The sequence below is a fragment of the Sceloporus undulatus genome, unplaced genomic scaffold (assembly GCF_019175285.1).
Source record: "Sceloporus undulatus isolate JIND9_A2432 ecotype Alabama unplaced genomic scaffold, SceUnd_v1.1 scaffold_13, whole genome shotgun sequence".
Taxonomy (NCBI): Eukaryota; Metazoa; Chordata; class Lepidosauria; order Squamata; family Phrynosomatidae; genus Sceloporus; species Sceloporus undulatus.
In genome coordinates this window covers 3,632,298-3,644,782 of record NW_024802935.1, presented here as the reverse complement: position 1 = coordinate 3,644,782, position 12,485 = coordinate 3,632,298, and the positions used below count along the sequence as shown (strand labels likewise).

Genomic DNA, 12,485 nt, shown 5'->3' with positions numbered 1-12,485 from the left:
GCTCCTTTTCATTCTGGAGAGAAGTGACCAGTGGGGTCCCACAGGGGTCTGTCCTGGGCCCAGTGTTATTCAACATCTTTATCAATGACTTGGATAACATAATTGGGGGCATACTCATCAAATTTGCAGATGATACCAAATTTGGAGGAATAGCTAATACCCCAGAGGACAGGATCAAAATTCAAAATGACTTGAATAGACTAGAAAGCTGGGCTAGGCTCCTTGGCTGCGTGAAAAGGATGACGTGCCCTCTCGACCCTTGCCCTTCTTGCTTGACCGCTCAGGGAGAAGATGCCACAAAAACTGTGCTTCATCTAATAATAAATGCATCTCTTTGGGAAGGTATAGTTCCTTCATCTTTGAAACAGACAATAGTAAAGCCTCTTTTGAAGAAACCTTCCCTTGATCCCCTATCAATGCGTAATTACAGACCGGTCTCCTTATTACCATTCTTGGGCAAGGTGATCGAGAGGGCAGTTGCCTTTCAGCTCCAAGCTGTCTTGGATGAAACCGATTATCTGGACCCATTTCAAACTGGCTTCAGGGCGGGTTACGGAGTTGAGACTGCCCTGGTGGCCTTAGTCGATGATCTCTGTCTTGCCACTGACAGGGGAAGTGTAACCTTGTTGGTGCTCTTGGACCTCTCAGCGGCCTTCGATACCATTGACCATGGTATCCTTCTGGAACGCCTGAGAGAATTGGGTATCAGGGGCATTGCGCTCCAGTGTTTCCATTCCTATCTCTCGGGGAGATTCCAGATGGTGAGGCTGGGAGACAGCTGCTCTCGTAAAAGAGAGCTTACATCTGGTGTCCCTCAGGGCGCCATTCTGTCCCCCATGCTGTTTAACACTTACATGAAGCCGCTGGGAGAGATCATCCGGAACCATGGAGCTTGGTGTTATCAGTACGCTGATGACACCCAGATCTATCTCTCCATGTCTCCGACTGATACAGTGACTAAGGTTGGCACCTCTCCTCTGGATGCCTGCCTGGGGTCAGTAATGGGCTGGATGAGGAAAAACAAACTCATGCTGAATCCAGAGAAAACAGAGGTACTCGTGATAGGTACTCCAAATCCAGATAGGGAAATTTGCCATCCTGTCCTGGATGGGGTTACAATTCCCTAAAGGACAAAGTTCGCAATTTGGGAGTACTCCTGGATCCATCTCTACAGTTATCATCTCAAATAGATGCGATGGCCAGGAGTGCTTGGTACCAGCTTCGGCTGATACGCCAACTACGTCCCTGCCTGGATCGAAAGGACCTAGAAACTGTAGTACACGCACTGGTAACGTCTCGTTTGGATTTGTGTAATGCGCTCTACATGGGGCTACCTTTGTACCAGGTTCGGAAGCTTCAGCTGATTCAAAATGCTGCAGCCAGATAGGTCACAGGTACATCTAGGTCGGATCATATAACACCCGTGCTAAAATCCCTTCACTGGCTGCCAATTCGCTTCCGGTCCCAGTACAAAGTGTTGGTTATTACCTTTAAAGCCCTACATGGCTTGGGCCCAAGTTACTTGAGGGAACGCCTCTCCCTACACAATCTGTCCCGCACCCTTAGAACAACGGGGAAATTGCTACTCGAACACCCTAGGGTGAGACTGGCAACAACCCATCAAAGAGCTTACACAGTGATAGCGCCTACTCTTTGGAACACACTCCCGGAAGAGATCCGCCTTAGCGGTACATTGGAAGCCTTTAAAAAGGCATTGAAAACATATCTCTTCCAGCAAGCATACCGCCCCCTCCCCCCGACTCTCTTTAGAGAAAGTACTCCCCTATTAGATTAAGATACTTGATAGTTTACAGTTTTGATTATTTAAATTGTTGTTTTTAGATAATTCTATTGAATATTTGTAATTGTAGCTGAATGTTTTAACTGTTTTTATATTGTATTATGACACATGTCATAGTTTTATCAGATGTGAACCGCTTTGATCTTGAGGAAAAGTGGTATATAAACAAACAGTTTATTATTATTATTAAAATGAAATTCAACACAGAGAAATGTAAGGTACTGCACTTAGGGCAGAAAAATGAAATGCACAGATATAGGATTGGGGACACCTGGCTGAACAAGACTACATGTGAAAGGGATCTAGGAGCCCAAGTAGACCACAAGTTAAACATGAGTCAACAGTGTGATGTGGCAGCTAAAAAGGCCAATGCAATTTTAGGCTGCATCAATAAAAGTATAGTGTCTAGATCAAGGGACATAATAGTGCCACTGTATTCTGCTTTGGTCAGGTCCCACCTGGAATATTGTGTCCAGTTCTGGGCACCACAATTCAAAAAGGAGATTGAGAAACTGGAGCGTGTCCAAAGGAGGGCAACTAAAATTTTGAAGGGTCTGGAAACCATGCCCTATGAGGAACGACTTAGGGAGATGGGGATGTTTAGCCTGGAGAAAAGAAGGTTAAGAGGTGATATGCTAGCCCCGTTTAAATATTTGAAGGGGTGTCATATTGCGGAGGGAGCAAGCTTGTTTTCTGCTGCTCCAGAGACTAGGATCTGGAAAAATGGATGCAAGCTCCAGGAAAAGAGATTCCACCTCAACATTAGGAGGAACTCCCTTATAGTAAGGGCTGTTCGATAATGGAACACACTCCCTCGGAGTGTAGTGGAGTCTCCTTCTTTGGAAGCCTTTAAGTAGAGGCTGGATGGCCATCTGTCAGGGGTGCTTTGATTGAGAGTTCCTGCATGGCAGGGGGGTTGAACTAGATGGCCCTTATGGTCTCTTCCAACTCTATGATTCTAAATCTTGTCTTGCCTACTTAGCTAATTATGTGTTTGAAGAAATAGCCTAAATGTTATACTAACATTTCTCTAATGGCTTTGTCTGGTTGATTATAGAAATTTGTAGGTGGCTGTATGGTAATGTTTAGTCCCACCCCCATCCCACCCAATGTTTCTTACTTTAAGTGAACTGATTGTCTCTTCACACTTTCACTTTTTTTATATCCTAAGAGCACATGGCATTCTGTATATTCATACTTTAATTATATATTTTTATAATGACTAGGATCCAGCAAACAGCGTTAGGTATGCCCAATGGTATTTGATTATCCTGAATCGAATATTACATTCCTTTTCCCTCTGGTAGAGCCATAAATGGTAACATAATTGTGGAACACAACACAAGGCAATTGTCATGTAACATTTGAGGGAATGGCTGTTGTTTGAGGTGCAGCGGTGCAAAACTAGTACATGGAACTAGTTTGTATATTCTTTTGGTCTAAGCCTTTGCAAACTCCACTCGCTAATTAAGTATTTCTGATAACCATGTGTAACTTTGTCCTTAGCTTGAATAGTCAATCCCTTACTACTGGGCCAGCATGCAGGGATACAGATTGCATCCCTATGGGTGAACCACAGGTCCCCAGAGAGAAAATAACAGAAGGAGTGGATGGAGGTTAAAATGCCACAGCTTTACTGTATTTGTTAAGTGCTTCAGTGCAACTTTGGCTTCTGCATGGGGAGCAGATCACTGAAATTATTTGACATTCCTGACCATTTAAGCCAAGTCAAGGCCACCTGCTAGAATTAGCAGAGATAAATGGGGCCCACTGCAGCGTGAACTGCTGAGTGGGATCCTTCGCATCATCAGACAATATGTCTGGCCTGTAAGGAGGTCTGGGCTGCACCAAGTGACTCTAGATCTCATCCAGAAAGTTCTTCAGGAAAAACCCTAACTGAGGTAAATAACCTACCCCTCCTGAAAGTGAATCTGGTCCTTTCCCCAGACGTGCTAACAACTAATTAGTTCTGACAGTTAAGATAAATGTAACAATAAATTATGACATGAAGGCGATTGTATCTGGTCAATCCTGGATCAGATTCTTCCTCAGCTCTGTCAGCTGGTTGTAGCCTAAAGTCTTGGCGTGGCAAATGATTGGCTTCATGAACAGCATTTATATGAGGAAGTATAGCTGGACTCACGGTGGCTTAGCAGTTAAGATGCTGACTCTTGATAATCGCAAAGTTGGCAGGTCAGTAATTGTAGACCCAAGCACTGCGTGATGGAGTGAGTTCCCGTCCCTAGTCCCAGCTTCTGCAAATCTAGCAGTTTGAAATCATTTGAAAGTGCAAGTAGATACTGTAAATAGGTACCACTTGGGTGGGTAGGTAACAGCTTTTAGTTATGCTGGCCTCATGACCGCGGAGGTGTCTTTGACAACACTGACTCCCTTGGCTTAGTAACGGTGATGAGCAATGTCCCCTACAATTAGACACAACTAGATAAACTTGTCAAAGGGGGAAACTTTTACCTTTAGTTGGTGAAGTATAAAGCAGACTTTGCAAGAGACCCTGCTGGGCTTCCCTGTTTATACTTAAGTATTGGACCTGAGTGAGGTTTACTCACCACTGTGCTGGACTAACACCCTGAACCAGTCAAGGCATTTGATCTGTCAGTTCAGACCAGTTGCTCCTGGCAACTAAGCTGCTACACAAACAGTGCTAGGAGAAAGGAGGCAGAGCATAGCCCCGCTCCCACTTTGGTCCCTTGCAGTGTGTTGCACAAAGGCAGCAAAGGCTTGCATGTACTGCATGATCTTTAAACCCATACCCTCCTTTGCAGAATAAAATTACAATGTAGCACTGAATATCAGGGTTTTAGCTACATGCTTTTCACACTATGTAAAATGGGCTTTGAAATAAGAAACTAATTCCTCATTTATGTTTTATTTACTCCATCTTTCTAAAAATACGAGTGTATTTGGAGTAATTGTTTCTCCAGTAGTAGTAAAAATTATCAAAATCACCAGAATGTTTAACAGACTTTTAATGCTTTAATTTTAAATCTTATCTAATAAATCGAATCATGCTACCACATATTTGGGGACAGAGGTTAAAATCACACCTGGCTAACTTCAGCATGCAACCTCTAGTTTTTCATTCTTTAGTAATTCATAGAAGTTATATATTACCCATATTTTCTTTAACTTGTTTTTAAACTTTGACTTGAAAAAGAAGGAAAGGTTGCATTTTTCAGCTGATGGAATTAATACTTGTTTGCTTTAAAACAGCATGGAAATAATTATAGTCTTAGAATAAACATTTTTTGTATTTCAGTGCACTGTCCAGAAGCTGTACATTACTATTGTGTTCTTTCCATCAAAAGTAGTGAACAAACTTTGAATCAAATAAAGAATGAAAAACTATGTTGAAATACACTTACTTACCCATCAACTGTGCTTTCTTATCAGCTCTTAACTTATTTAGTTTGCATTGACATTCTCTGCCTTTTCTGTGTCTTGTGTATCTCTTTGCTCTTTTTCATTAGATCCTCCTACTACTACCACCTCACCACCCACGATTCCATGGCTTCCTTCAACTGATGGCATCACAGGTTTAGCAACTCAGCCAAAAGTAAGGCTTTTTCCAACATCACCCTGGCCAGCAATGCAGGAAGACAATTGGGGCACCGTCATCGGTAGTGCAGTGGGCGGGGCTCTTTTCCTGATACTTGTATGTGTTTTGGTTGGAATTATCTGGTATAAGAGAAGGAGGACGTTTCGTGGTGACTACTTCGCTAAGAACTACATTCCACCATCAGATATGCAAAAGGAATCCCAAATAGACTCTCTCCAGGTAGAGGATGTGGATTCTTATCCTGACAGTGTGAAAAAGGAAATAAAACCTCCAGTGAACAGTCTCATAACTAAAGACTACTTGGGAGAATCAGAAAAAACAGACTGGAATAAAGTAGACACTATTAACAGGTACCAGGACAGGTATGAAAGACCAATGGATTACTATGAAGGTGGAACACTTGGAATGAAATACTTGGGTGACGAATGCTATGATGAAAATGAAGATGACTTAGTTTCACATGTAGATGGCTCTGTAATATCTCGAAAGGAGTGGTATGTGTAATGGCCACTTCCAAATCTTGACTATACATAAAGCTCCTTCATTAGCTGATCACTTTCAGATTGTTTATACTTTTTCTTGAGGAATAAGCTTTTTGAAGTTGATTTTGAAGCTTTTTATATTCTAACTTGACAAAAGAAATGTAAAAACCTCATTTAAATGTACTGAAGCTGCTTTATGATTTTTCAATGCTGTACTACTGTCTTTCACAAGAAACACATTTTAATATAGTGATTTATTTGGCCAGTAGCACAAGATAAGAACTGAGTGCTAAGTGGGAAAATATTGAAATTGTTATAAAAAAGTTGAAATTAAGCAAATGTTTTTCCTTGTGACTACAAATTTATGATCAAGAGTGATCTTGATAGAACTTTTTGAATCTGTAATTCTACTCAAAGGTAACAAGAAACTGATTCAAAAACAGCTGATCTAAGGCATGTTTTGTTTACAAAGTAATTTTTATGATATAAAATATTCTGAAGGCACAGTTTTTGGAAGCTTTATTTTTAGGTTTTCTGCACAAAATTTAATACCTCTACATTTTTGAGCCTTGCCATAATTAGATACTGTAGTGGGTGGTACCTTTTACAGATGAATTGTTGCACTGAACCTGCCACAATGGACTTTCAATGATCAAATATTGCAATGCAACAGAATTGCTATATTTTATTTCCAAGCACTGGAATTTGAGATTCCAAACACTTTACTTACATTTCCAGTAGAACCCCTTCCAAAATATTTTTTCTTAAGTATTGCTTCAGTACAAGTGGCTTACCTTAATAAGTTTTCCCTAAGCACTCTGCAGAATGTTCATTAAGCACAAGGCTAGGGATGTGTTGAGTTGAATCTCTGAGGCAGCTTCTACAATTGAGTGAAGATGCATTTTAAGAAATAAACATTTTGACTTTTCACAGCCTTTGGTGGTATTACAAGAGAGAGGTGTGCTATAGGAAGGCATATTGACTAAAGAGCAGAGAAGAGTTTGTCTTGTTTATTCTGAGGAGCAGTATTTTATAAGTATATGTCATTCTGGAAAGTGATGTTATTTTGAAACAAAAGAGTGACTAGACACAAACAGATGTCTGCTTAAACAGAAAAGACACCAGCTAATGGCATACTCTTAATGAGGCATTTTAAGAAATTTAGGCTACTTGAAAAAAATACATAGTGGTACAGGGGAAAAACTTAAAAGAGCAAGTTGATCTGGTGGAAGAAACAAACATAAGTAAGAAAGGGAGTTTGTTTTCTTTTACATAAGAGATAGTCAGTTGTGCTGTTTTAAAAGTTTTGTTACACATTCAGTTTTGGAACATGAATGTATCTGGTTGTGCAGCAAAATGTAAGTGCAACCAGTAATATCTCTACAGTAGTTTTAAGCATACTTTCTTAACAACACGTCCCACTGAAATTAGTGGAGACATTGATAAAAATATGTTCAAAATAGAAAAGACGATTGTGTGTGTGTGTGTGCTTCAAAAAGCTGGAGATTTTTTTTAATGCATATAACAGATTAACATAGCAGCATGAGTGCATACAAAAGTAATGTTGTGTGTCATCTACTTCCCAATATTATCTTTGGAGTAATATGAACACGTAGCAAAAAGAACTACAGTATTTTAGAGCTTTTCAGTGAGTACAGTATCTGTATTAAGGTGCAGTTTTGACAGTACACTGTGATTTGGTTGCAATGTCTTCAAAATGTTACTGCAGTTTGGTATTATAAATACATGAAACTGATTTTCTGCACATCTCTATCACATTGATAAATCAACTGGTAATATTGTTTTACTCAACCAAAGTCTCTTTTCAGTACATTTGGAAGTAAAATAACAAACCATGCTTTCCTGTGAACTCAAGTGAGTTTCTCTAATTACTTCATGGATCTGATCCATCTCACTAGCTGAACTACTGGCTTCAGATAGCTCTTGGTCCAGTACTAAACTAACAGCAGGTCCTAAATTGTGTAATTTTTATTTTCTTAAAGATAGTCTGTGATCTTACAAACATCTCCATTGTAATCTGTAGTGGCATACTTTGTGTAAGCCCTCCAAAAGCCTTTTCTTGTAATATGCAAATCTAGAAGCGAGTACCTGTGTTCTTTAAGTTTGTTAAATTTATCAAGAATTTTACAGTTCAATATGAAGAGGTTCATAATAGGTTTAAGATGTTCAGTGTTGCAGTGTTTTTTAATGTATGTTTGGTGTAAATAAGAGAACTGATTGTAAGTTTGAATAGCTGTTGTGTGAAATAAATCTTTTGTTAAATTAATTTCTTGAATGCAGGTGACATACATAAATGATTGAAAGGTATAGAAAATGAAAAATACTAAATGTATAGAGATCACATAGATGACAGCTAGTAAATGAGATAGCTGGATATAGAAAAATGTTCAGCATTTCTGTATGCAGCATGAAATATTGGGGTATTTGCATGTGAAAATTACTTTCACAAATGGCTTGCTGATCAATGTGGCTGATGGTTGTTAAGGACAGACCATGAATTAAACTCTGTTTACACGGTATCATGTATATAATTTAAAGTCTAGTTAAATTGCAGAGGAAGCAGTAAGCTTATTTTCTTTTTTTGCTTGTGCAAAACCTTTCCTTTTGTTTTGCTTGAAGTAGCCAAATGTGATAGTTGATCAGCTTTTGTCCATATTTGACATATTATTTATAAGCACAAGTCACAAAGATGCAAGAACATAAGAACAATGCTAAATTCTATTTCCTCAGTTAACTAAATGTTAATAACATCTCCATTTTTTATAAAAGGATCCAACCAAATGCCTTTGAGAAAGACACAGACAGGACATGAGGACAATATTATCTCTTCCTTATGTTTCCCAGTAGTAGTTTTGAGAGGCCTATCGATACAGAAGCTGGAGATAGTATAGTAGGCATAGACAGCCTTGAATTTATCTGATTGAATTTATCCATGAATATCTCTGATCTCCTATTACAACTATCCAGATTATCAGCCAGCATTGTATCTTGTGAAAGTGAATTCTTAATTCATCTTGCTTTCAGGTGGCCATGGTTACAAGTAGGATGTAAGAGTATCTCAACAGTTCTAGCCATAGAACAAAATTGACTAGCACCAAGATAGTAGTATTTCTGTACTGTATATCTTTAGCGAATTGTTGCTGCTGTAACAGGCAGCATACCTTTAGTGTTAATGGAAAGAGTACTGGAAACAAGAGAGGAGCTTATCATTAAAAATACTAATGAAATTTCTACCCATTTAAATACCTGGCTTTTGGTAAAAAGTTCCAGCAATTTGGGGAAGAAGAGACTGCAATTGGACTATTCATAAAATTTAACTGTGAAATCTTGTGAACTGATAACTTTGGAACATTTTGATTGGACAGTATCAGTAACTCTTGGTCATGACTAATAATAATAATAATAATAATAATAATAATAATAATAATAATAATAATAATAATTTATTTATTTATACCCCACTCTTCAGCCAACGCTTACAATTTGTTAATTAGACATTTCCCTGCCCTCAGGCTTACAATCTAAAAAAGACAAGACACAAAAGGAGAAGGGAATGACAGTAGGGAAGGGGAAAAGTCCAGCAGATCTGCTCTCCCTTGGAAGCCTGATGGAGCTTACCTTCCTCTCCCTCAAGATGGTGGATGAAGGGAGGGCTTTTCTGTTATTTTCTGTTCTTCTGAAAACAGCAGATCTTCATAGAATAATAGAGTTGGAAGAGATCTCAAGGTCCATACAGTCCAACCTCCTGCCATGCAGGAAGACACAATCAAAGCACCCCCGATAGATGGCCATCTAGCCTTTGTTTAAAAATCTCCAAAGTAGATTCCACTACACTCAGAGGGAGTGTGTTCCACTGTCAAACAGCTTTACTGTCAGAAACTTCTTCCTAATTTTGAGGTGGAATCTTTTTTCCTGTAGCTTGCACCCATTGCTATATGTCCTAGCTTTTTATACTATTAGTTTCATTGGAGCTTGGGGCTGCCACTTCTTGTTCATGGACAAGATATTTCTCTGAAAGACAGCTTACTTTTAATGTTGAAGCTGCCAAAAGGTAATGGGTTAAACAGCTCCTCATCCCCAGCCTTCAGTTTAGGATTAAATCTTTCAAAGTTGCATTTTGTAAAGCGGAACTATCTGGAACTCACTGGACAAGTGACCTGGGATTATGTGGGTGTTGTGTGACCTTTATTTGTGATTAGGTTTTTAGATGGAGTGATAGTTCTGTCTTCAGTTCTCCGAAGACTTAAGCCACTTAACTAGCTACAGTCAAAATTCTTACCTTTTAAAGAAAGATATTGTCAGAATGTTGTTCTGTATCACTTCTAAAGGTGTCCAGATTTTTTGTTTCAGTGAAGCAAAGTAGTATATACATTAGAATCTTCTGTGCTATGGCATGGGAAGAAAAATATGAATAACTACTAAAGGTACTTTTTTGTCTCTTCTGAAAGCATTGTGTATGAAATCCTGATATATTTTGGCCATTATTTGCATTTACTTATTGATCTTTTTTGTCACTGTTCAATACTGGTGATTATAACTATCTATGTTGTGGCTGTAGCAATTTCTAATGTTCCTTGTCTTTGAAAAAATTACAATTATTTTTTAAAAAAATCATTAAAATATATTCGAATACATTTTATAGAAAATTATGTCTACTAAATTGTATGAAAAACATAACTTGCATGGAACAAGCTAGATTTGGTAACCATAACAAATTTTCATCATAATTGAATAAGCATGATTGCTTTTGTAAGTATAACAACAGAAGCATTATTTTGCCTTGTTTATATATTTAGATAACTATTTCTAAAACATACTGCCTTCCAGTATATGTTGCATTCATTTTTAAGTCCTGCCTATGCAAAATCTTAAAAGAAAAATAATGATATTGTAGTCCCACAGACAGATCAAAATACGAATGTTTTGCTATGTTAGAACTTGTCCAAAAATCAGTAAAGGCAGTTGTCTTGAACAATTAATGCCTTGTCAGTGAAGAACTGAATAAGTTCCTGTCAATCTTATGCCTTTTATGTCAATCTTTAATATTTATATCAACATACTCTGACTGTTCTTACAAAATCATTTTTAGTGTTATATAATTGTTCATGAGTCACATGTATTAAACATAAGAAGTTAAGATAGATTCCACAAAATGTTTAGATACTGAAAATCATCCAGCTAGATTTTTGTTTCCAAAACTTGAAAGGGGTATTGATAATGTTTGAAATCATAATGCATGGTGAATTACATTTCAGATGTTCCATTTAAACAGTCATCACCAGTAGCTGTAGCTGGGGCTGTAATAGGAGCAGTACTTGCTCTCTTTATCATTACCATCTTTGTGACTGTACTACTCACTCCTAGAAAGAAAAGGTCCTCTTACCTGGACAAAATGTAAGTTTTTTCTTCTTCTTTAAAGTGATTGAACCTCAAAAGGTATAAGTGGGTTTCCTTTTCTAAAATTAGTTTTGAAATACATGAATTACTAATATAAAATATCAATGCAGATTGGTCCACAGATGAAGCACTAGATCTTCTGTTTCTGTGGGCAATATCAATCTTGATGGTAAAAGGTGCTCTATGTATAGTTGAATTTCCTGTTGAAAATAATACTGCATATATTTATGTGCATAGTGCTTCTAGATATAAAATTAAGATGCAGATTTAACATAATGCTTAAATTCCCAAATAATCTGTTGTCATTCCCTCATAGTCTGTTATCACTTTTAATTTTGGTTTTGTTGGCTTGTACCTCAGCATTAGTGCAGACTGTGTGGGTGTTTCTTCTTCGTGGTCTCTGTGCCTCACACAATAGGGTTTTGCACCTGTGCAGAGACTCCATTTGGAAGCTGAAAAGCTGAGCAGATTGGCAGGAGCCCCGCCCCCTTGCACACACTGAGCATGCCCAGTCCCGCCAATCTAGCTCCTCCTTCAGTTCTCTTGAGGCTGCCTCAAGAGAAACATCTCCTTTCGGTAGCTCCTGAGCTAGTTCTTCCACATGTTGGTAGATTGCTTTCGTTATTGTTTTTGTTTTCCTCATTTTTTCCTTGTTTTCTTGTTTTTCTTGAGCATTGCCCAAGCAGAGCTTAGAGCGATATATATTTTTCTCCTCTTTCTTTAGCCCAGATGGGCTCCTCGCTCTTAGGCCTCTTATGGCCTCCAGATCCTTGTTTAGGCTATGCATTGAGTGCGGTCGCAAAGTTGCCCTCACTGACAGACATTCTTTATGTGTTTATTGTTTAGGTAAGGGCATATTCCAGACTGTTGCCAATTTTGCCACTCTTTTACTACTGCAACACTTCATAATAGAGCCCCAAAGCTAAAAATTTTCTGTTGGGAACGTTTTCTTTCTATTGCAACTAAATCCTGTTCCCAGGCTGAACCTGTAACTTCGATTCTGATCTCCAAGTTACCAAGGATTCCAAAACTGAAACCTTCGACATCGACGTCGAACTTGGCATCAACACCTCTGACATTGAAGGTCTTTGAATCTCTGCCTCTGACATCGAGCCCATCGGCATCAACCTCACTAGGCAACCCGCCCATGTTGCAGTCGCCATCTGCAGCTCAGTCTGCATCACTACAAGCAGCTCCCTCTGCCTCT

General features: G+C 38.6%; 1 protein-coding gene across 5 annotated transcripts in view; it reads left to right on the top strand.

The window, feature by feature from the left end:
- LOC121917245 (nectin-3-like) overlaps positions 1–12,485 on the top strand; it is a 90,329-nt gene that overhangs the window by 59,446 nt on the left and 18,398 nt on the right. For 4 of the 5 annotated variants that reach the window (XM_042443010.1, XM_042443011.1, XM_042443007.1 and 1 more), the window contains one exon: positions 5,290–8,147. In XM_042443010.1, the coding sequence (XP_042298944.1) occupies positions 5,290–5,882 (593 nt within the window). In that variant the 3' untranslated portion in view covers positions 5,883–8,147. Of the gene's footprint in view, positions 1–5,289; positions 8,148–11,136; positions 11,276–12,485 lie in introns of those variants that run through there. The other variant, XM_042443009.1, reaches the window with a different exon arrangement.